The 20212-nt window shown below is 46.1% G+C and overlaps 1 protein-coding gene across 7 annotated transcripts in view; it reads right to left on the bottom strand.

The window, feature by feature from the left end:
- Positions 1-781: 781 nt before the first annotated feature.
- Positions 782-20212, bottom strand: part of PALM2AKAP2 (PALM2 and AKAP2 fusion) — a 424157-nt gene continuing 404726 nt past the window's right edge. For 4 of the 7 annotated variants that reach the window (XM_031450167.2, XM_031450171.2, XM_064490388.1 and 1 more), the window contains 3 exons: positions 14088-14266; positions 8623-8661; positions 782-3464 (listed from right to left, as the gene is read on the bottom strand). In XM_031450167.2, coding sequence (XP_031306027.1) covers positions 3366-3464; positions 8623-8661; positions 14088-14266 — 317 coding nt within the window. In that variant the 3' untranslated portion in view covers positions 782-3365. The remainder of the gene's footprint in view (positions 3465-8622; positions 8662-14087; positions 14267-20212) is intronic. The other 3 variants (XM_031450169.2, XM_031450172.2, XM_031450170.2) reach the window with 2 other exon arrangements.

Raw genomic sequence — 20212 nt, 5'->3', positions numbered from 1 at the left:
ATATGTCATTGTCTAGGGTGGAGAGCATGCACAGGTGAGAAGAGGCAAGGACACTGCACTGTGTCCTTCACGTAGGACACAGCCCAGCCTACCCTGCCACTGACAGACCCTGTTTTCCATAATTTCTGGACGAGATAGCCAAGGAATGTCAGTAGTTAATCAGTTCTGGAGGAAAGTGAACATCTCTAAACACGGTGGAACGGAATTCTTTCAGGAAAGCTTTTAACATCTACAGAATCTAAACATTTGTTCTAGCTGAGATTAACAAGCTTGCGTGCTGCTTGGCGGGATGAGGGTCAGAGGCTGGGTTTTGGACAAGCCTCTTCTTCTCGATGGGTTAGGCAGGTGTGACTTTCCTCCGCGGGTCTGGTCTGCTGCGTCTTCACAAAGGGGAAGGGTTCACCTGGGATCCCAGAGCCTAGCACAGCGCTATGTACAAAGCCATGGCCCAGTGTTTCTCGAAGGAGTACAAAAACTCAGGCGCGCAGAGAAAATCTGGCTCTTCCAAGGGAACTGTAATTTACATTTTAGTAGGATTCTAAGTGAGTGGAACAGGAAACTGACTGCAGTCATCAGAAGGCAGCAGAAGGGAGTGAGGAAAGGGTGGAGATGTTGGGGCCACAGTTACACGGCTTTGTGGCTGTGGGAGGGGCACGGAAGCACTGCGCCTGCTGCCTACCTGCAGCACGGACCCAAGGATCCCGGCTCTATGGCTCTAGGTAGTAAGCGTGTCTGGGTCAGTCAACTGAAGTCAAAGACCAATTTATCTGCCTCTAAAGCGATCCCATGAATTGTATGGGCTTTTTTTTTTTTCCATCTGCTCATGCTCTTCTCAAATGGGTATACAGTTTCCTTTGAAACAGAACCAAAACTTATGGGGAGATTGTCTGTATCATGTCTACGGTCCCTACCAGATCCAGGGTTACTCCAGAAGCCGTGAAGCCTGTTTCATTTTTTGTGCGACCCACAGGACCATTCTGCTCTCCAGGCATCCTGGCTGCCCCTGTGCCCCTGGACGACATGAAGCTGCCACCCCATCTGTCTTCACTCCTGTGCCTGCCTTGGGAACGCTCGAAATCCACAGGCAAAGCGTCCCTTCCCGGTACCCCCATTTCACCCATCAGGACGCCTGCTCTAACACAGATCTCATTTTCCTGGGGATGTTTGTCTCCATGCCAGCCCCCCACTTGAGAATGAATTCCTAACAGCAGGGATCTTATCGGTTTTGTACCCTCAGGGGCCAGCACATTTTGTTGACTATTCATTCCGAACATGCAGGAGAATGAGCCATACAAAGATGGTGCCAGTTACCCATCTGTAGAATCTGGCTTCAAATTGCAGGTTCCCTTGGCAGTTTTAAAGGATCCTTGTAAGTTACCAGACAGCTCTGTTTTGACTTTGTGCCCACCACTTGTTTGTGAATAAACTTTCCCCTAAAGTTGACACTAGGCCAGTTAAAAAAAAAAAAGCAAAGATAATGTGCATGATACCTACATACAAATCTTGTGTAATTGCTACTCGTCAGAATAACATATTAGTGCTTGTGATGTAATACAAAAACAAAAATGAATTTTAGTGAGGTCTGACTTACTTATTGCTTTTTTAAAAAAAAATCATAGTTTTAAAACAAAGTCAGGGAGGGAAAAAAAGAAGGCTGGTCAGTTTTTTTTTTTCTCACAGTCAGAATTGAAAATTTCTCATCCAGAAATTGAGAGAGCATTCAATTACGGAATGCCCTTATCATATTGCTTCAAATGACAGAAAGAGTGAAGCTGGCATCCTTGCTTACATGTCCTAAGCACGAATACAAAGCAGGAGAATAAATATGATCCTTTCCTGAATGTCAAATTACAAAACTGCTCAAAACTTTGCCACTGTGACTCATGCAAACACCATGTTAGGTCAATTTAATATCACAAACGCTGCATCAGCTTGGAGCCTCTATGTCCTTTTCATAAAAAAGAAATTCTCACTCATTCCTGACGCTGGCAAACAGCTTTGGAGGAAATCAGTGAACACCCCTGTCCCATGATCATTCTGGAATTTTAATCCTCACACACACACTCTTACTCGTGAGCGCACACATGCTTTACACAAACACGCAAAGGCTTGTGTGCACTCACACGTACACACACACACCATCTTTAGGGCTGTAGCTGATCCTAAGCCTGCACTTAAGTTTCTATTCTATATTTTTCTCTGTATCATCCTGAAAAACACTGGTTACTCAGCAAAAATAATATCTCTTCCTTCCTTTATTTATTTTCCCCCCTCTTTTCTCTCTTCTGGCTTCTCTCTCTACCTTTCATGACCTTTCTTTAACTGTTTCCTTTCTGATTGATCCAAAATAAGCTATCATTCTTCCTCCTCCCTCAAGGGTCCACTTTATATATAAAATATAGTTATAAACACCTTTTTATTTCTTGTCATCTACCTCGTGTAGGTAGAGTTTGCCCTTTTTTGCAATTATTGCCACTCTAAAAATACCCCTGCCCTCTTGAACCAAGCTGTTCAATGTGTACAGGTTTTATACATGGATATATTCCCCCATCCCAGCATAAAAAATACTTGTTGCCCGCTAAATACAGTTTTCATATGAAGAAACAGAATTGTGAAAATGTGTTCTCATAAACGGCAGATCAGTCCATCTCAGAAGCAGACAAGATCCTAAAGCTAAAAGAATCCATTTGGTTTGGCTTTCTCCCCCCTTCCTCAACCTCCTCATGGAGAGCTGATGGTGTTTCCAACAGGAAGAAATAATTGTCTTCAAAATATAGGTGGTGATGGTGAATTATTCCCAATTAAAAACAGTGAGATGGAAGAGACGTGGAATCATGACTGCCTCTTCTGGGCAGAGAGAGAAACATTATTAGTTTTACGGCTGCTGGAGCAAACGGAGTCAGCCCAGCACCGCTGATGCCGTGGAGGGCGGGAAGCCAGTGCGGGCGCAGGGAAACAGCCCGTGCGGGCGGCCGGCACCAGCTCTGCGGCTCTCCCAGTGGCCGCCCCACCGCTGTTCTTCCCCATCACCCAGCTAGGCTGGTCTCCGTTCTGCCTGTAGCAACCGTGTTGATTTGCTTGTAACTTCTTTGTCCTTTCGGATCAATTGCGGATTGGACCCAATCCAGGTGATCCTTTGAGTCACAAACCTTTCTCTTTTGACTCTTGAGATCTCGAGTTTGATGGGTGGACTTCTTTTTCACTTTATTTTGAATCATTGTACATCACGGCTTCTGGTCTACATAAGGATTGCTGAGTTTGTTTGCACTTTAATAAATATCCTATTAAAATGCTTTGATGTGTTGATTTCTTGGTTTCTTGGTAACCCAAGCACCAAAGAAGCTTCCTGGGTGGAAGAAAGTTGATTATTCATTGTCCTCTTCCTCTTGGTTGGCATAGATCCCCGCCTCCCAGCGCAAGGCCAGGGCGCTCTTCCTTCGATTAACCCGTGTGGCCTCAAGGACCTGAAGAGAGAGGGCAAACAGTTACTCAGGGTTCATGGATGTTAGTCACGTACACAAGCCAACTTCTCCGTGTCCTTCCTCCCTTCTCTCTCTCAGCAACATCTAATGAGAGGGGAAAGTGGTCAAGGGTCTGGTAGGACAGGGAGGTAGGAGAGACAAGAAAGTAAAAGGGGTGGGAGTGTGGGATTCATCTCAGAGCCAAAGTTCACTTGCTTTTTGACCCATCGTTTTCAATATTTAATTTTCCTGAAATGTTCTGCAAGCTTCTCTGAACCAGACTTGACCCTGCATCGAGTTTTTAGATAACAAAGCGGACCTCTACACGCTACGGATCAGCGCGGTCTGGTGGAAGTGTTCTGTATCTGCGCTATCCAACATGGCAGCTGCTTGTGGCTAGCTGACCACTTGGAATACATCTTGTGTGGCTGAGAAATGAGGTATTTGATTTCAAGTCATCTTAATTCCAGCTTCCTTAAGGGAACTAGTGGCTACCACATTGGACAGCACAGCTATGGCTGGTCTTAGTCTCTTCATCAACAAGAAGACCAGAAAGTAATTCCAAACCACTGGACCAGTGTGGGTTCATTCCATCAAGTTTTGCGGACCTACCTAAGCTGTTGTTCATACTCGTATCACAAAAGTCTACTCGGGTATAATTCTCGAAAGAGGAATTCAGTGAAAAAAAAAAACTTTCTCAGGACAACAAAAAGCCATCTGAGCGTTCTGATGTAACCTCAGGGCCACAGGTGCTAACGGCGGAAATGAAAGGCGACAGCATCGAGGACAAACAGGCTCCCCACCGTCGGGGGGAGGCTCCCAGGACGGGTCTGTGATCTCCGGAGGGGGACCTTCAGCCGGTCGGCTCCAGCTTTAGTTTGAACAAGATGACAGCCAGATGAATGACATTTAGGTGGCCAACACAGTGCTCAATTTCACAGTACTGCACCAAAAGCAAGCCCATGCAGGCCAACCAATTAAATGACTCTGGCATTAGCTTAGGATGTGCAGCTTCTGATTTTAAAGAAAAGTCCAGCAGGGCCAATGCTGGTTGGTTATCCAACCAATACGTGGTGAAGACTTTGCTTAATCTAAGAACAATCATTTGGGCAAGGGACAGAGATGCTAGCGGCACTAGAGAAGCAAGGAGATGCAGGTTTCCAGGCAGTGATGGGAGCCCAGTCATAAGCAAATTCTGGGTAGATTAAAGGTGTGTGTGTGTTGTGGGGAGAGGGGCATCTCAACTTGCTTCTCTGCATCTCTGACAAATGAATGGACTTCCCAAGGCTTCATTGTGCTTTCCCGGGGGAAGACTTCCCCAGTCCTCCTAGCTGGGACGGCTGGATCGGACATGTAGGACACAACTCAGTCAGTCTCCCAAAGGAACGTTCACCGTGAAGCCATGTCCTAACGTGTTTTGTGTGTAAACATATCATGGCCACTTACTCTATATCTAAGAATAAGAAGTCAGTAGGAGGAAAGCAAGACTGCAAGGCTGATACATAGAGGAGTCCTCTGGTCAATGCGTGGTAACATGGTACCGGGAGGCAGTGCGGGGCTGGAATTGGAAGTCCTGAGCTTTATTTCCAGCTCTGTGCCTGGAACAGGTTGCTGCTGTTCATGGTATCTTGGGTCTCAACTTTCCTTATCTGTAAAATGGACACAGCACCTGCCCTACGTCACAGACTTTTCTTAGGAGGCAGTGCAGACTCTGAAGTCCAGGCAGGTCTAAGTTTAAATCCTGGTAACCACGTGACCTTGGGAAAGACTATGACTCCTGGGCCTCAGTTTCCTTATATGTAAAATGGGAATGATAAAAACCACAGTGCCGAGTTGGTCTGAGAATAATGTACGTAAAGCATTTAGCATAGTTCCCAGGGTGCAACAAGTTCTTAAACAACAACTACATATTTCCATCATCATGTGATGGAGCTTTACAAACTACCAAACATAAGGCATTTTTATAAGGAGCTCCTCACTGTGTAAAATGGTCCTATGCTTGCCTTGCAGATACAAACTGAATGGTTTACATAAAAGCTAAAAATAAACCTAAGGTTCTGAAAAAAATAGTCCTTTTCCATCTCAGATGCTTTTCTTCTTGTTATTTAAGCCCCATTTTATTTCTCAATCATCCTGAATAAATTTAATTTATTCTGTTCTTCAGGAACCTGTTTCAGTCCATCTATCCGTGCATCTTACGGCTCTTTATCGGGTTCCTACCAAGAGTCTTCACATTAAGGATAGAATAATCTCTTTCCTCGTGGAGTTTAGTCACAAAAAGTGGAACGGGCAGAGAAATGATATTTATAATGATGGAAACATTTGGCAAAGCTTGGGTTTGAACATCTATTTGTTGCAGCCCAAATAATTCATGTATACCAATAAAAAGCCCTCTTTTCTAACTGTATTCCCCTAATTTATATGCCACTACATGATCCCGAATTTCTGATGAAATCTAAGGCCTCTAGTCAAGGCATAGGTAAGATAATAAGTATATCATTATTAAAATAGCCAGTGACCTTGCTGTGAAACTGTCTCCAGGTCTGCAGGGCTTATGATCTAGGACCTGCTCAGCGATGAAGCCAGCCCACAACTGGCTTTTTGAAGATGCAAGTCCTCAGGGAAGGTATCCGGGTGAGCATCTGTTTTGTAATTTACTCAGAGTACTATTTGTGTGTGTGCATGTGTGTGTGTGCGTGCTTATAACCCTCCAGCAAATCTAGAGCTCCTGTTAGTTTTATTTCTACATATGAACTTTATTTCGTAAAGCCCATTCCTTTCCTTTCTGGGCCAAAAAAGTACTTGCCTCTGGAGCTCTGATAACAGGAAACACTTACATCCCAGGTACTACGAACCAGCTACTGTTACAATCCTCACTCCTGTCCTAGGGGATTCATACTGTTGTTACTCGCATTTCACACGTGAAGAAACTGAGGCCCAGGGAGGTTTAAGTAACCTGACGGACGTCTGCGAGTAAGAGGAAAGGCTACCATCTGAACCCAGAACTCTGGGTGCGGCGTCTGTGCCCTGGGCCACCAGGCGCCACTGCTGCCCAGTGGTTGGAAGGAGTTTGGAGGAAGAAGCATCAGAAGGAGCGATAAGCACTCTTTCCATAGAAACAGAGACAGAAAAACAAAAAAACAAAAAATAATAGAAAGACCTGATTTAAGGTTTTATCGTTTTCACAAATTAATTCAGATTTAGGTCTGGTCAGGGCCGGGGTGAAGGTATCAATTCTCTCTGAACACCCTCTAAAATCAAATTTTCTCTCTAATGCTTAGGGAATTCAAGTGACTCGCTTTGAGCAGCAATCAACTGAGACAATTTTATTTGGGGGTGTGCAACAAAAGACAGATATGTTAAATACTATTTATGTTAATATTTTACACCCCATCTCTTCAACTAAAGACAGACAGGGCCCAGTTTTATCTTCCTGGGATGTATTTGACCAGACTGTCATCAATCTTAATGTTGACTCGAAGAGGATGTGGGTTTAGGGTCTAATTCTTCATCTGACATTCCCTCGAGGAGAATCACAATTAGACACTGAGGAAGGCTGTGTAATGATGAAAGATCTGAAATTCATTTCACATCTCGTGAAAGAAAAATTACTGATAGTCATCAGCTCACACCTACAGTTAATGATAATTATTTTGCTAAATATGGAGACGTAAAACCTATATTGTGTTACAGGTTAGCACACTCAATTTGAAGAAGAGCGTGCAATAGGCAGTGAATGGGAGGATGGATGAGCCCTGTAACCAGTATTTTCACTCCTAGGTATATTTACAGACATTCTTCCAATGGTTACCCAGAGAGTTGTGTACAATACCATTCATTGCATCATTGTTTGTAATGGCAAAAAAAAAAAAAAAAGAGATACAACCTACATTTCCATCACTAGAGAGATGAATAGATAGAGATCTCTATCTATTCATCCAGTGGAATACTATACAGCAGTTATAATGAGTGGACTAGAGCCATAAGGATCAACATGGACAAATCTAAAAACAATGCAGACAGAATAAAGAGGACAGGACACTACAATGTAATATATGTATAGAAAGTTTTAAAACATGCAAAACCATATGATATTATTTATGTCTACAGATATACCTGTGTAAGGATAAACACATGCACAGACACAATGAACACCTAACTCCAGAACAGTTACCTCTCAGGAGAGAGAGATCTGGGAACTGGGAGAAGTAACAAGAGGGCTTGAATGGTACTTGCATTATTAATTTCTTTCTAAAATATTAAGCAAATATTATGAAACAATAAGAATGGACAAAGCTGGCTTAGATGGGCTTTGTTATTTCCCTCTGTCATATGTGGCACGCTGGAATACCAGCCCCATGGCATTAGGGACTTTGTTCCACTGACTGCTGTATTCTCAGAACCTAGAAAAGAACCCAATGTGTAGCAGGTCCTCAATAAATTGTTAACCAGGCGAATGAACATAGATTCTCTACAATTCTGGGCATCTGAAATAATTCTTTTAAAATAAAAATAATATGATACTATAGAAATTAAAAATATGAAAACCATTATGCTTTCTCATGGCATATAAATAAACAGTAAATATATATGTGAAAAAAGGGGAAAGATTAAAAAATACCGTGCTTTTTCGTAGCACAGATTTGTGAAATCTGTGTAAAAGGAAGTTGTGGAGGCTTTGGGGGAAATTCAATGCTTAAAGATGCTCCAGAACAAAAAGACAGGTTTAAAGATGGCAGGGAGGGAGAACTGGGTTGGTTCACAGTTGGAATAACTTATCCTAAAGCAATGGCATGGAGCTCTCTGGGTTGGTGTTAATGTGAACAGAGGACTGAGCTGCATTGTTTTCTAATGAGACCAGAATAGACTTGCTACATCAGTGCCTGAAGAAATGAAAGAAAATCCAAGGAGCCCATCGGTTGTGCCCTCTCGTCCAGACATCTTCCAGGTCCACAGGCAGGACGAGGTCTTCTCCGACCCCAGCACACAGCACAGCCAAGCCCAGCGGCGCGTATCACAGCTGCACGGACCCCAACATTTCAAGGCAATCACCCCATTCAGAAAAGGCAGGAAGAAAAAGCCCACCAGGAAACGGCAAACCACGACAGCATGCACCTGGGTCAGGCATGCAGCAGACCAAGACAAACAAGTGGAAAAGTACCTCGGAAGTCACCTTGCAAGACAGTAACTTAGAGGTGTACTGGCAGAGAGGGAAAAACCAGGGTTAGTACACGGCAGAGACACGCTCACGGAACACCGGCCAGCTGGGAACCGGTACCACGCCCGGGCAGGGGTGGGGGGTGGGGATGGGGTGGGGGCGGGGAACAGGAGGGGAAGTACGTCAGGGGACCAGGACACGCCCACACCAAGACTTGCTTCATCTGATATTAGTTTATTTCAAAGTCTGTATCTTTTGCAGCAAGTAGATACCCTATTATTCCTCAATAAAAATATCAGATAAGTCAGACTTTGTTAATTCAAGATTTGTGGCTTCCATTTTTTGTGCTTTGAATTAACAAGATTCCCCTCCCTCTTGCCACCCCCACCCACCCCATGCAACCAGCTGCCCACCAGCAAGATCCTTAGTGACCATTTTGGATCCGCTAGAATCCATAGCCATCTGTAGCCAAACAGACATTCCTCCTGTAGGATTCCTTGAACCCCAAAGTCATCTTCTGTTCCATTGTCCCATGAAAAGAAGACCCTACCACAGACCAGGGTTGGTTTGAAAGTCACTGCAAGAAAAGGTCAAGGGGAAAAAAAAACCAGTCTGGCTGTGGGTAACGAGTTAGAAGGACTGACTTTGGACAGCCCTCTCCAGAATTGTGGCAATGACCTTGCATCCCCACTGCACAGGACATTCGAGGCACTGACTGGGTTTTGGCATGGTGCCCATCGACTGGATAAGAGGAATCATATGTCTGGGATTGCTGATTGCTTCTTGGGTGTTGCACTTAAACTTGATGGTTCCCAGGCTGATGACTGGGAGCTGATGAATTCGGAACTCTCCTCTCCTCTGCACCTTTCCAGGGCGAAGTGAGAATCTGAGAGAGCTGGGGGTAGCATCACTGAGAGGGGCCGAGCTTCCTGTAAAGCTGTAAGGCGGGGTCACTGGAGGCAGACGGGCTTCCTCCACTCACCCAGTGAGAGTCTGGCCACAGCTCCCGAGTGGTGTCCTGGTCTAAGAAGGAAGAATGTGCTAGGAATTCTTGGAAAAGCACTGACTGCTAGCCCTCAGCTTTGACTTAACCCAGGGGAATCGAAGAGGATTTCTCTTATTCCAGGACAGGTAGGGAAACCTGAAAGACCACTCAGTAACTATTTTGGGGGCAAAAGAGAAAGAGAGAGAGAACAGAGGAGAAACCCAGCAAGATTAGATCCTGTGCTAGAAGTGAGGATGGGGCTGAATGCCCAGGAGGCTGTAATTCGGACTTAGCCCAGCCTCCCTTCAATTGAGAAAGGGAAAGCAAATCCACCGCCAAGTTAAAGAGCATCACTGCGTCTTCTGAGGCTTGGGTCACGTTGGGGGAAAAACTGACCAGAAAAAGTGTTGCCTCAGTTTCCTTCCTTTGCAAGGCACCGAGAAACCCCAAGGAAAGTATGATTCATCAGTCCAATGTGAGTGGCATGACTGACCAGAGATGGCATCAGGCCCGATAAGGAAACGTTTCCACGTTAGATAACATTTCCAAAGAAGAGAAACCCACGAGAAGAGCAGGACAGCTGCATCTGGGTGGGCAGTGTGCACACTGCACAAAAGCACCCGGCAGGGGGCATCGGCAGGGCTGAAGCTCAGTCCCCCGACTCCACTCACCAACTGCACAGCTGGTGCAGGATCACATCCTCACAGGGTTTTGGAAAAGGGTACCTTTTGCTAATTTTCACAGGGCTCTGTCTAGGCTGGTAAACAGCCCAGGGGAAGGGGATGAGGGTGGCGTTAGCAACCCTCCTACCCTCAAATTAGCCAAGAGGTCCATTAAGTTAAGGCAGAGCCTGGCTGAAGCCTTGAGCGTGGAGACACACATCGGTGACCACGCCACGCAGAGAGGACGCCAGCCCCACTGCTACTCAAAGGGCATCCTACTCAAGGTCTGAGCTGGTAACAAGGATGGCCGTTTGGGGGTAACTTTTTCAGAAAAGAGGCTTTTTCTGGTTCTGTGTCACTGACTTTATCATCAACTACAAAATAAAGCAGAACATCTACAGATGACCCAGTATCCCCAAAACTGTGACTCCTGGGATGATGTTCCAAGAGGGAGATTCATGATTTAATCTCCCATCTTCGGTCATCCTCTGAGCCCTCATTCTGCTTGAGCAGGAGAGAGGGACAGCTCAGGGACAGGAAAAAGACCCTAAGTACTGCACAGTTCCCCCCATGCTACCCCCGGGAGGGCTTCTGTGAGCCGGAGGCCTCCCTCCTGTCCTGTATACAATTTTTTATGAAGTGGGAACACGTAAGGGTCCTGAACTGGGGACAAGACTCCAGAGACCATCGCTGCTCTGGGGTGGAGGGACCCTGCACCTGTTTTGTTAGCAGGGATCAGTTTTTTCCCAGCTAGGTTGGCAAAAGTTCCTCATGAAAACTGCAGGCCCAGCTTTGTCTTCCCTCTCCCTTTCTTCTGTCCTTCATGCTCTTTTGGGAGGGGGAGGTGGTGAGGGGTGGAGGAGGTAATTCAGTTTATTTATTTATTTATTTGATGGAAGGACTGGGGATCGAACCCAGGACCTTGTGCATGCTAGGCACGCACTCTACCACTGGGCTATGCCTTCCCCCCACCTTCATGCTCTCTGACATCACTATATCTACTGCATCACTAGGCAGACATCTCAATTACCCTATTTGGTTTCAACTCTCTCTTCTCCTTGGGAAGCACAGCAAATAAGAATTCTTTTCCTTCAATTTGGAAAAAGCTTGCTATCTCCTATGGGAACACATGGCTGGGTCCTGATTACCTGTGAGTGCTGCCAAGTGACTTTTTGGAAGGAATATTGGCAGGAGGGAGCGCCGGGTGACACCAGACCAAGGTGAGCCAAGTGAGGTTCGTAGAGGGTGGAGGATCTAAGAAGTCACAACTTGCCCTGAGGAGAGAGTATGTAAATGGCGCCAGGAGAACAGAACCACCAGCTTCTGGGCCCCGGAAGCCAGTTACACAACTCAGGCTTCAAGCCATCCATCTGCTCCTTACTGCAAACCTTCTGGTCTGAGAGATCCCTAAAGAAGGAGGCACGAATCAGCTAGGAAAAGGGATGAAGGCTTGTTCAGGCCCACAGGTAAACTTCAACATCTTCTCCACCGATTGATGGTGACACAATAGAAAGGTCCCTTGAAGCAAAAGGGCTGAGACAGGGGAACAGGTGACTCTGAAATGAGATCTCATGGACGATCATTTATCTGCTTTAGAAGCAACTGGAGTACGTTTTTTTCTTTTGTTTCTTTTCCCCCCGATTTGGGTCTCTTAAAAGAGGATATGTATTGGATAGACTGTGTTCTGTCCCTAAGAATTTTCAACAGCAACAACCTTGGTTCTCTTGTCATATCAATGACAGTGCAACACCCTTGGCCTTGAATTCGAGATCTGGGGAAAGTAACAGCTTGATGAGTTAGTAGGTTTCTTTCCTACCCGAAATGTTGATTTACTTGAGACAAAGAGAGACAGGAGGCTATCACTGCACCGTGTAAGTGAAGGGCAGTCAGTAGGTTAAATGGCTGATTCCAGGCAAAAATTCTTCACGTAAAGGGGGAATCCAAGCTGGTTGGCACTGGCCAGGTGGCTGCCTGAGTGTCGGAGTTGGCCGGCCTCTGCCTATGAAATGCGTTAAGAGCGGGCTCCTCACTTCCGTGCAGGGTGCTTTTTCCTAACACCTGCTCTCCAACACAAAAGGCACGCAGAGAGACTCGGCTGGGTCATGGGCAAAGTGGTTCCATCGGTGCTTCCCCATGCACACATCCCAGCTAACTTCCACCAAAGCTGCTGACGCATGAGGTGGAATCACTGTGAGAAAAGAAACAAACCACTGCGGGGAGGGTGCAGCTCAGTGGTAGAGGGTGTGCCTAGCTTGCTCGAGGTCCTGGGTTCAATCCCCAGTACCTCCGTTAATAGATAAAAATAAATAAACCTAATTACCCCCTCCAACAACAAAAGTTTAAAAAAATAATTTTTTTTAATGAGAAAAAGAAAAGAAAAAGAAACAAGCCACTTACAGCCCTAAGCTTCCAACTGATCCTAGTCTCTGGGAAACACCTAAAGGTAACCCCCTATATTAAGTGGGGCTGCAAAGAAGGGCCAGCTAGTGACTTCCTGGGCAGGAAAGGTCCTCTGGGCTCAGAGCAGAAGCCCCAGCCGTGGAAACATCTGCAGCGGCCATCGAGGCCCAGGCCCACACCCCCGGGCAATACAGGGAACAGCCCCAGTGTTGTTCCAGCCCAATTGAGCAGCTGGGCCAGCATTCCAAGCGCTTTAGGTGTAAACCCAAACTGGGAGAGGTTGGGAGACACCCCGTGGGTCATCAGGGTGGCTCTAGACGTGATCGCTTTCCTCCTTTCCCACGAAATATTTTGAGAGCAATGTTCAGTATCTGGCTTCGACTCCAGAAATCCTTCAGCCTAGCCCACCAGGATATGAAAGGCAGGAAACCAGCATGGAATTCCTACTGTGAGCCCCAGAGCAGTCGGGTTTAAGGTGATCGAATCATTTATCATCCAAACTGGGGCACTTTTAAGAGGGACAGGGGATGCTATTAATAGTTCCAGCAGGACAAGAGGCACAAACCAGGACTGTCCTGGGTCACCTGGGGAGCATCCTCAACCAACCCACGTTATTTTCGACCCAAGTGTAATGGGGGAGGAGGTGGTTACCTCAATAAATGCTAAGAGACTGAGGCCAGCAGACACCAAGGGGGTTGGGCAGGAACCCCTGGGCTGAGCCCCAGGCTCCTGCCTGTGCAGGCTTGGGGGACCAATGGCTCTTAAGTCTCTGACTAGAGAAAGAAACCACAGAGCAGATGACTCGGTTCATGGTTGACACGAATGTCATGTGCAAGGTTCTCAGGGTTGAGGATAGCAGGGTAGCCGTGTGGTTTTTTAACTGTCATTTTAAATGGCTCCTTCCTGCCAAACTACACACAGGCTTGGTAACAGCCTCAAATGTGTTTAGACTTCCCAGCCCTGGGTGACGTTTATAGGGAATGCCCGGAGCAGATGGTGAAGGACTGCCACCATCATAGTTCTCCAGAGAAAGGAAATCTCCACGGAGCGGGCAGGCGATGGTAGAAATCAGCTCCCCGGTGCCTGGGGATGATTTCAGGGTGCTGACGCCCTTGCCCCCGAGTGTTGCCCCAATCCAGGTCTCTCTACACACCCCACATCTCATGCACTGGTGATGCCAGTAAACTCGACCTAGAACTTGGCAGCAGTAAGATCCACGCTTTGCATGATCAGTGTTTTTGAGAAACAACGGCAAAAGCCCAAACCCAACTCCAGGCATGTGAACCACACATTTGATAGCTGGAGCTGGAAACCTGACGTTGGCCAGACGCCCGCAGACATGTCCGCGCCCAGGCCGGGGTGCCTTGTGCCGCACCGACGCTCGCCCTCGAACACGGAAGGAGGGAAGAGGAGAAACTTACACTACTATCATCCATCCTCTCGCGCCTTTTAGATTTGTGTGTCTCATAGTCTTCCATGAGGGTCTGCATCAGGTTCTTGGGCCTCTGCGATCCGGCAGCCTCTTCGGGAGCTAAGTCAGGCTGCAAGCTGGGACCTTCAGGTGTGGGGGATGGAGGAGGTTTGACTTTCTCTATTTTCCCTGAAACAACACGAAGAGAACACCCTTTCTAAGCTTGTCTCCTCATGACTGCTTTCAGAAAGAAGAGAAAACTGGCAAAACAAAACAACACAAACGAACAAAACCCTCTGACACGAGGAGGGGTACCTGAACGATGGTCCCGTGCAGCTCATTTTACTACAGGGATCAAAGCGCTGAAGGATAACGTCACAAACCCATCCAACGAAAACCTCAAGGAAACCGGTTTTAAAATCAGTTCGACCAAAGAGGCCTGTCTGGCACTTTGCAAATAAATGTCAGACAGGCAGACAGAGAGACAGACAGACAGACAGACACAGGCTCTGGTTGTTTTGGGGGACATGGATTCTATCACAGATCATAGAATTAGACAGTCAGAAATGGTGGTGCCTTTGAACCTTTATAGACTCATTTCTTACAGACCAGGAAAACTGAGGCTCTGCAAAGGAAAGGCTGAGCTGAGGTCAGCGGGAGCCGGGGATGGCACCCAGGTCTCCTGGTTTCCTTATCAGCTCTTTCTTCTCTATTAGAGGTCGCCAATGGTCAGATGCCCAGTGCAGGTGTTTTGCATGGACAGCACGTGCTGTAAAACCTCTGAATGAGAACTAAGACCGTTCTTCCCAGGTCACTCCAAGTCTTACATCGACCAGCTCCATTCTTCACTTTACCTGCCGTGGTCCCGAAAGCATTTCAGTTTGAGATCCCAGATCTTAAGGAATAAACGCCAACCACGGCAGCTTCAATGTTGTAAAAAAAATGGAGGGGTTTCAGCTTCAGAAAAGGTGAGGTTTTAGCTTTTGAAATGCCATACAGGAATTCTCAGGGTGAGATCAGTCAGTGGTCACCGTGGTGTAGTGACACCAGGCACTGTCATCCCAGTCTCTTGGGAGATGCCTGGCCCTGACTTGTGGCTCGTGAAGGAGTGGGTCTTATTGTCAGAGCCCCACACGCACCTCTGAGTGTACCTTCAGGTGCAACAGTCATGATTTTCACAACTATGCCCCTTGTGGGGGCCACAGCTAGGGTCTGCGAACAAGGAATGGGGAGAAAACACACAATATACATGGGGCCATTCAAGCACCAAAGTTTGGAAACCACTAGGGGAGGTTAAAGACCCATCTGGCCTTCTTCAGACCCAAGTTGAAGGCAATTCATCTTTCTGCAAGACTCCCCAGACTTCCAACTTGGCAACTGCCTGATGTAGCTGGAATCACAAGTAAAGCCTGGGGTCCATGTCTCTGAGTGGTTGGCTCTAGCCCTTTACTGGGCATAGTTCCTTTTCACGGGAACTGGGGAGGCTCCTGGAGTTCAGGAAGCCAAGGGTTTAATCTCCGCTCTTCCAGGAACCAGTCATGTGGTTGACTGCAGACAATAACATAATGCTCCCACTTTAATCGTGGGCTGATCACTTAAGTTCTCCAAGCTTCAACTTCCCTCGCTATCAAATGAGAATTCGGGGGAGAAGTTGTCTTAGGGGTCCATTCTAACTCAAACATTTTGCTATTCTTTCAAATATATTGAAGAAGATCAGCCTTTACTGATTAAAAAACATATAGCACACTTGGCAATTAGGTGGGAAGTGGTTTTTAGTACACAGGACATTCCCTCTGCAGAGCCACCATTACATTAACAACTTAATAAAACTCACTGCCTTGACCTCAATTACCCAGATCGTTGATAAAAAGTCTTTTGATATCAACAGCAATGCAACAAACATTCCAAAGCCCTTAAATTCTCTAGACACGGTTTCTATTTTTTATTATGGAAATTAGGGAACACTATCATGACACCTACAGACCCATCAACCATATTAAACATTTATCAAGGTTTTACCACACCTGCCCATCTATCCTTCCTCCTTCCTTCCCTACTAAGATTTTTTAAAACAATTCCAGACCTCAGGCAATATCACCCCTGAATACTTAGTATGCATCTCTAAAAATTCTGATTGACTTTTAGGGGGATAGGCGGGTTAGAATTTTTTTTTTTTTTTGATAGAGGTACTGGGGATTGAACCCAGGACCTTGTGCATGCTAAGCACACCCTCTACCACTGAGCTGTTCCCTCCCTTGTGATTGACTTTTTAAATGGAGCCTTGAGAAACACAAGAGCACAGTGATGAGCATGCAGCTCTGGAGTTGGCCTGCTTGGGTTTGAATCCATTACTTGGCAGCCAAATACCCTTGGGCAAGTGGCTTGCTGTTTTTCTGTCTCAGTTGCCTAATCTGTAAAATGAATATGATGATAGTACCTATCTTGGTGGAGAGAGGGTATAGCTTAAGTGGTAGGGTGCATGCTTAGCATGCATGAGGTTCTGGGTTCAATCCCCAGCACCTCTTCTAAAAAACAAGTAAACCCAATTAATTACCTTCCCCCCAAAAAACAAACAAACAAAAGGAGCACCAATCTCATAAAGCTGGTATAAGAACCAAGTTCACATTTTAAAAGTTAACAGCAGGCATCAATGAACCTCATTACTATTTATTTGAGATCTCAAAGAATAATGTCTCTAGAGTAAGAATGAGCAATCTCATGGGAAATTCTGCATAACCTTTTTGCAACTCTTCAAAAACTCAACATAGATACCAAATGACCAGGTGGATCATTTTCCAGTGGGTCTCTTGTGTCCAAATCATCTCTGGCAACCATTTCTCCAGCATTAAACTTCTAGAAAGCATAGACTACATACACTGCCTCAAACCTCATCTTTCACACCTGCCTCATAGAACTTTGTCTATTACTTCTTTGAAAGCCTTTTTCACGTACTGACTTGTATCGTATCTGGTTTAAGCTTTTCCTCTCAATTAAGCTGTAAAGTCACCCGAGGGGAGGGACCAAAGACCATTTCAACTGGCTATGAATCCCCCTAACTCATTTGAATGTAAACGCCATTAGAGCAGGACCTTGTCCGTCCTGGTCGTTGCTGGATCCCAGCACCAGCTGCGGTATCTGGCACAAGGTAGCAGGAATTCATGGCTGTTGAACGAACCAGCAGATAGTACCTTACGAAATATACACGGCAGCCAATTATTAAGTGCTTGTGGTTTGGGACAGAATTCCCAATACAGAATCTGAGGAAAGAGGTTCAGTATCTTCACCAAAGCGCACAAAATAAAACAACCTTGGTCTACGGAACCACAGACGCGATGGCTTTGGAGTAAATAACAAGCATATTTATACGGCATTTCATTTATAGGCTTCTTGTCATTCGATCCTTACAACAACCCTGGGATGCAGTCAGGGTGGATGTCGTGACATCTGTGAACAGGTTAGACCACGGAGGCTCAGGTGCTAACGTCAACCCAAATTACATTAGCTAGTAGCAATCAGAGTGAGGTCTGGAACCCAAATTGTGTAGATTGTCACTCACTTATATAATTGGACGTCTGCTGAAAGAATTGTAAAGAGGGTAAAAAGTTACTACAGAGAAGTGGTCAATCATTAAACATTAAAGACATTTCCTTGGCCATTTCTTAGCATTCCAGCAAAACGAAACCCATCCCCAGAGCAAGTTTTACGGTTATAGCCACTAGAGGTCACACGAGTAACAGGAACCCAAAACTGGCTTCCAAAGGTGGCTGAAGGTCTTGGAGAGAACAGGAGACTTCAGATAATCAAGCCCATGTCCGAGCCTCAGGAGAAGCGGTCAGAGTCCCCAGAGAATGGAGGCATGGCACCCCATCCCCGGACTTCCGGTCTGATTGGCAGCAGGGGAAGCTGGCTTGGCCAGGCTTCTCTGCTGGGTCCCGTGATCTCGAACCATCCTGCCTCCAGGATGGCTCACACCAGGCACTGGAATTCTCACACCATCTTAGGAATCACACGAGCTGTCAAAAAGCTGGAGAGGGGTCTGCTCCACACCCATCGTGTTCCTTGGAAGTCCCTAGCTTGCAGCCTAACCGAGTTTTCCTCTTGATGAGGATGGTGAGAAAACGTCTAGTGTTCTTCACCCAGGAGTAGACACTGCAGACACCACCGCTGTTTGGGCCTCGGGGGTCATGACATGAATGTGATGCGAATGGTGTGTGGCACAGGCCTGGGAAGTCCATCTTAGCCTTGTCTATGGCCCTGGAAGGTCCCTTGAAACTCCTTGGCCCCAAGGACATACTTCATTCGAATCCCCAAAGAGCGATGGCTCTCTTTGGTGTTCACTGGCGTGCATCTCACCCAGCACTGCTCCAGTGCACCCAGCTGCCGTTCCGTCAAAACTTGTTCTCATATATGTCTGTTCACCTGGTGAATGACTGACTAGCTGATGGGAGCCGACAGTGGCCTTTATTTTCAACAATAAACACCTTGCTATCTAGTTTCTCACCTGGACTGACCACTCTCTGACCACCTGGACAAAACAGCTCTCTTGAAGGACCCCAGTCACTGTCCCTGGGAAACAACGTGAACAGTGTCATGCAGACCTCGGGGCAGACCTGTGTTGGTCTCGACCGAGGGCTGGTACCTGACATTTACAGAGCAGGGAACGAGGGCAAGGTGAGATTTACAACTGACATAAGAACAAACAGAACAAAGCTGGCTGGAATTCAGAGTGGAGGGTCTAGAAAGCATTCTGAGTTTACTTCATACCTATGATTTTGTTCAAACTGTTTCATCTAATTTTTAGGGAGATGAAATTATTCTGTATGATACTGTAGTGGTGGCTACGTGTCATTATGCATTTGTCAAAGCCCATAGAATATACAGCATCAAGAGTGAACCCTAATGTAAACTATGGACTTTGGTTGATAATAATGTGCCCATGTTGGTTCATCGATTGTACCAAATACGCCACACTGATGAGGGATGTTGAGGGTAGGGGAGTATATATGTGTGGGTGGGGAGGGCTATGTGGGAACTCTGTATTTTCCCCTCAGTTCTGCTGTAAACCTGAAACTGCTCTGAAAAAAAAAAAAAGTCTATTAAGAAAAAGCTATTTCATCTAGAGGAATTTTAGACTTAAGCATATAAAGTTATCCGAGGGTAAGAAACTTCACTTGGCTGAGCTAATTCCAAAGCTGCATTTCTAAAATCACGTCTTATTACCTTAGTTCTATAAGAGCATAAACAATGCTGCAGACTGTCAAAAAGCCATTGGTCAAATAAGTTTGAGGACCATTGGACTAAAGAAAGCATTAAAAATAAAACGAGATCGATATCTCCAAGGTTTTCGTGCTAATATGATTGTGAATGTCCAGTTCAGGGATGAGTGTGCAGCATTTCCCAGATTTACTTAACCAGACAGAGAACCTCATTTCATAGACTCCCTATTAATATCTCAAGGAAAACAGTTTGCGAAATACCGTTCTCTAGGGCTTGCTGGTCAACCACTAACTTGTGAGCACAACCAGTTCAGCTAATGGACGCAAAGCTTAGGTAGAATTTTCACCACAGTCTGTTTGTTTGTTATCAGGATAAGATGCACAGTTGTGTGGTGAGCAGAATGATGACCTCCACAAAGACGTCCAAGGCCTAATCCTCCAACCCTGTGACTGTGTTACCTTATATGACAGGAGGACTTTGCAGGTGTGATTGAGTTAAGGACTCTGAGATGGGAAGATTTATCCTACCCCATCCGGCTGGGCTTGATGTGATCACAAGGGTCCTCATGAGAGGGAAGCAGGAGGGTGAGAGAGAATTTGAAGATGCTACACTGTTGGCTTTGAAGATGAAGGAAGGGGGCCACAAGCCAAGGAATGCAGGCAGCCTCTGGAGCTGGAAAAGGGAAGGAAATGCATTCTCCCCAAGAGCCTCCAGAAGGAACACAGCCCTGCCGACACCTTGATTTCAGCCCAGGAAGATACTATCCTAGTCTGCTTGGGCTGCCATAACAAAATACCAGGGACCAGGCGGCTTAAACAGCAGAAATTACTTTCTCATGATTCTGGAGGCTGGACATGTGAGATCAGGGTGCCAGCATGATGGGGTTCTGGTGAGAGCCTTCTTCCTGTCTTGCAGATG

Source organism: Camelus dromedarius, chromosome 10, assembly GCF_036321535.1.
Source record: "Camelus dromedarius isolate mCamDro1 chromosome 10, mCamDro1.pat, whole genome shotgun sequence".
Lineage (NCBI taxonomy): Eukaryota > Metazoa > Chordata > Mammalia > Artiodactyla > Camelidae > Camelus > Camelus dromedarius.
Note: the sequence above shows the minus strand (reverse complement) of the source record. Positions and strands in the feature narration are given on the sequence as shown.